Source organism: Montipora capricornis, chromosome 14 (assembly GCF_036669925.1).
Source record: "Montipora capricornis isolate CH-2021 chromosome 14, ASM3666992v2, whole genome shotgun sequence".
In the NCBI taxonomy this organism is placed as follows: Eukaryota; Metazoa; Cnidaria; class Anthozoa; order Scleractinia; family Acroporidae; genus Montipora; species Montipora capricornis.
This window is the reverse complement of record NC_090896.1, coordinates 41,451,793-41,454,292: the sequence shown is the minus strand read 5'-3', so window position 1 is coordinate 41,454,292 and position 2,500 is coordinate 41,451,793. Positions and strand designations below refer to the sequence as shown.

Here is a 2,500-nt window from a genome sequence, read left to right as displayed (position 1 = left end):
AAGTAATGATAAGTAATTAATTAAGATCATTGTAGCCTGAAGATTGTGTCGAGAACATGAAACTCTGAGTCGCTACTGTGTCTCTTGCTTGTTTATTTTATACAATTTGCGCTCTACAAAAGTATTGAGCCCTCTTCCACGTCGCTGAACTCCTAATATTCAGGTATATAGTCAGTTAAGTAGATCCCTTGAGCCAACAGCGTATCACCCCCAGGAGGATCGCAAATGGATTCACAGTCCAAGTTGAGGAGAAATTGAGAGAAAGTTACAGGAAACTCAACACTGGACAACTTCTGGGGAAAAGTGTAATCGCTCTAAGCGGGATTTGAACCCACGTCTCCCTGATCACAAGTCGGGTGTGATGGCCACTACACTATCAGGACAACCATGCTGGCAACATGGCTGATTTATCACTTAATGTGTGGCATTTACGTGGGACTCCCTAAAGGGCCAGTTTTTCTATGTGGTAAAGCTGGATCAACATGTGATTCACAGTCGGACAAGGGTAATTAATTTAAAGAGTCAGTTAAGTAGCTCCCTTGAGCCAACAACGTATCACCCCCAGGAGGATCGCAAATGGATTCATACATACATACATACATACACACATACATACATACATACATACATACATACATACATACATACATACATACATACATACATACATACATACATACATACATACATACATACATACATACATACATACATAACTTTATTTAGTAAAGCAGGTCAAGAGGAAAAAAAAGCAACTTTACAGCTGATGTGGACCTACTGTAATAAAATTAACAATACATACATATGGTAGTGATTATACTTTAGATAAATAAGATAAATAATCGCTAAAAATAAATAAAGCATAAAATATGTATTAATAATAATAAAAATCGGCATGCTTATTATAAACTACTGAGCTGTCTTTTTCAAAAGTGATATTCATAACAGTATGTTTTAACTGCTTCAGTCCATTTTTAAAGCCTGTTTGATTAGAAAAAGATCTTACACTATCAGACAGGGAATTCCAGGCGATTGCAGCCCTGTGTACAAAGGAATTACGACCGAGCTCATTGTTTGGTCTATTAACTAAAATATTTAAAGATTTCCTAAGATTATAGCTCTTACAGGTCCTAACAACTAATGAATTTATTTCCTCTAAACCTAAATTATAAAAAGCCTTATGAGTAATCATTAAAATACGAAATTTATAAAAATATTCAAGAGGCAACCACCCCGCTCTTGCTAAAATATCTTCAGCAGTCATGCCCTTTGGCAACTTATGAATTAGTCTAGCAGCTCTAATATGTATCCATTCTAATTCTTTAAATTTGGAGCCAGAGCCCCAAACATCAACCACATAGAGGTCTCTTGGGATTAAAGTCTTAAAGTACAGTGTTTCTAGCATAGATTTGGGTAAAAAACTTATACGTCTCAGCATTTTAACTTTACTATTGAATGACATACAAATTGATTTAATATGCTGAGACCAAGACAGTTTATCATCGATGGTAACCCGTCCAAGTTGAGGAGAAATTGAGAGAAAGTTATGGGAAACTCAACACTGGACTCAACACTGGACTCAACACTGAGTGTGATGCCATCACACCGACTAGTGATCAAGGGGACGTGGGTTCAAATCCCGCTCAGGGCAATTACAGTTTTCCCCAGAAGTTGTCCAGTGTTGAGTTTCCTGTAACTTTCTCTCTCTCTCTTTCTCTCTCTCTCTCTCTCTCTCTCTCTCTCTCTCTCTCTCTCTCTCTCTCTCTCTCTCTCTCTCTATCTCTCTCTCTATCTCTCTCTATCTCTCTCTATCTCTCTATCTCTCTATCTCTCTCTCTCTATATATATATATATACAAATTTACTATTTACTAGTTTTAACTTTTTACTTTTTAACGAATGTTTAAAGAAGTCAGGGTTAGGGTCGAGTAAAGTGACATTTTTTTATGGTTGTGGCCAGACAATATTTCGTATTTCGCGCATTTGATATCCAGATCAGTAGGATCTCCTGGTCGTTGGATGTCGTCCTTGCCCAGGCTCCGCGTTCATTGGATTTCTGTAATTTCTGTTTCTCTCTTCTGTTTAGTATATCCTCATCGACTTGGCATACCACGCGTGTCTCACAAGGCGATCAACCGCTGGTTCGTTGCTGTGACGCTGACGCGCAACCCGTCGCTCATACAGTATCGTCGGCAGGAAAGCCGAGGCGCGAAAACTGTTTTGCACGTGGACAGTATCAACGTTGACTTCAGTGAATTTGTTCATACCGTAGACGAAGTAGTCAGTACAGCACAGTAACGTAAAAAGCACAACCCCTGTGTTGCACCCTGTCCTTCCAGTTTGGTTTGCTTATATTGTGTTTGTATTAATTAGTTGCACGGCTACTTTCTTTTCACGCTACGACAGCCATTATTAGCCGCAGCGTGGAAATTCAAGCAACGTAAGCCACTTTACAATTTAAAAATTCTTAGTTGAGTTAAACGAAAAATAAAAATAAAGAT

The 2,500-nt window shown here is 38.3% G+C and overlaps 1 protein-coding gene and 1 non-coding gene across 2 annotated transcripts in view; one reads left to right on the top strand and one right to left on the bottom strand.

Annotated features, from left to right (window-relative positions):
* The window catches only part of LOC138032570 (stimulated by retinoic acid gene 6 protein-like), an 18,027-nt gene that overhangs the window by 15,508 nt on the left and 19 nt on the right, over nt 1-2,500 (top strand). The window contains exon 4 of the mRNA XM_068880276.1: nt 2,086-2,500. This exon is cut by the window's right edge and continues 19 nt beyond it. Coding sequence (XP_068736377.1) covers nt 2,086-2,297 — 212 coding nt within the window. The 3' untranslated portion in view covers nt 2,298-2,500. The remainder of the gene's footprint in view (nt 1-2,085) is intronic.
* On the bottom strand, nt 311-383 carry Trnat-ugu (transfer RNA threonine (anticodon UGU)). Its single transcript has one exon. It is a non-coding gene; the product is annotated as a tRNA-Thr (tRNA).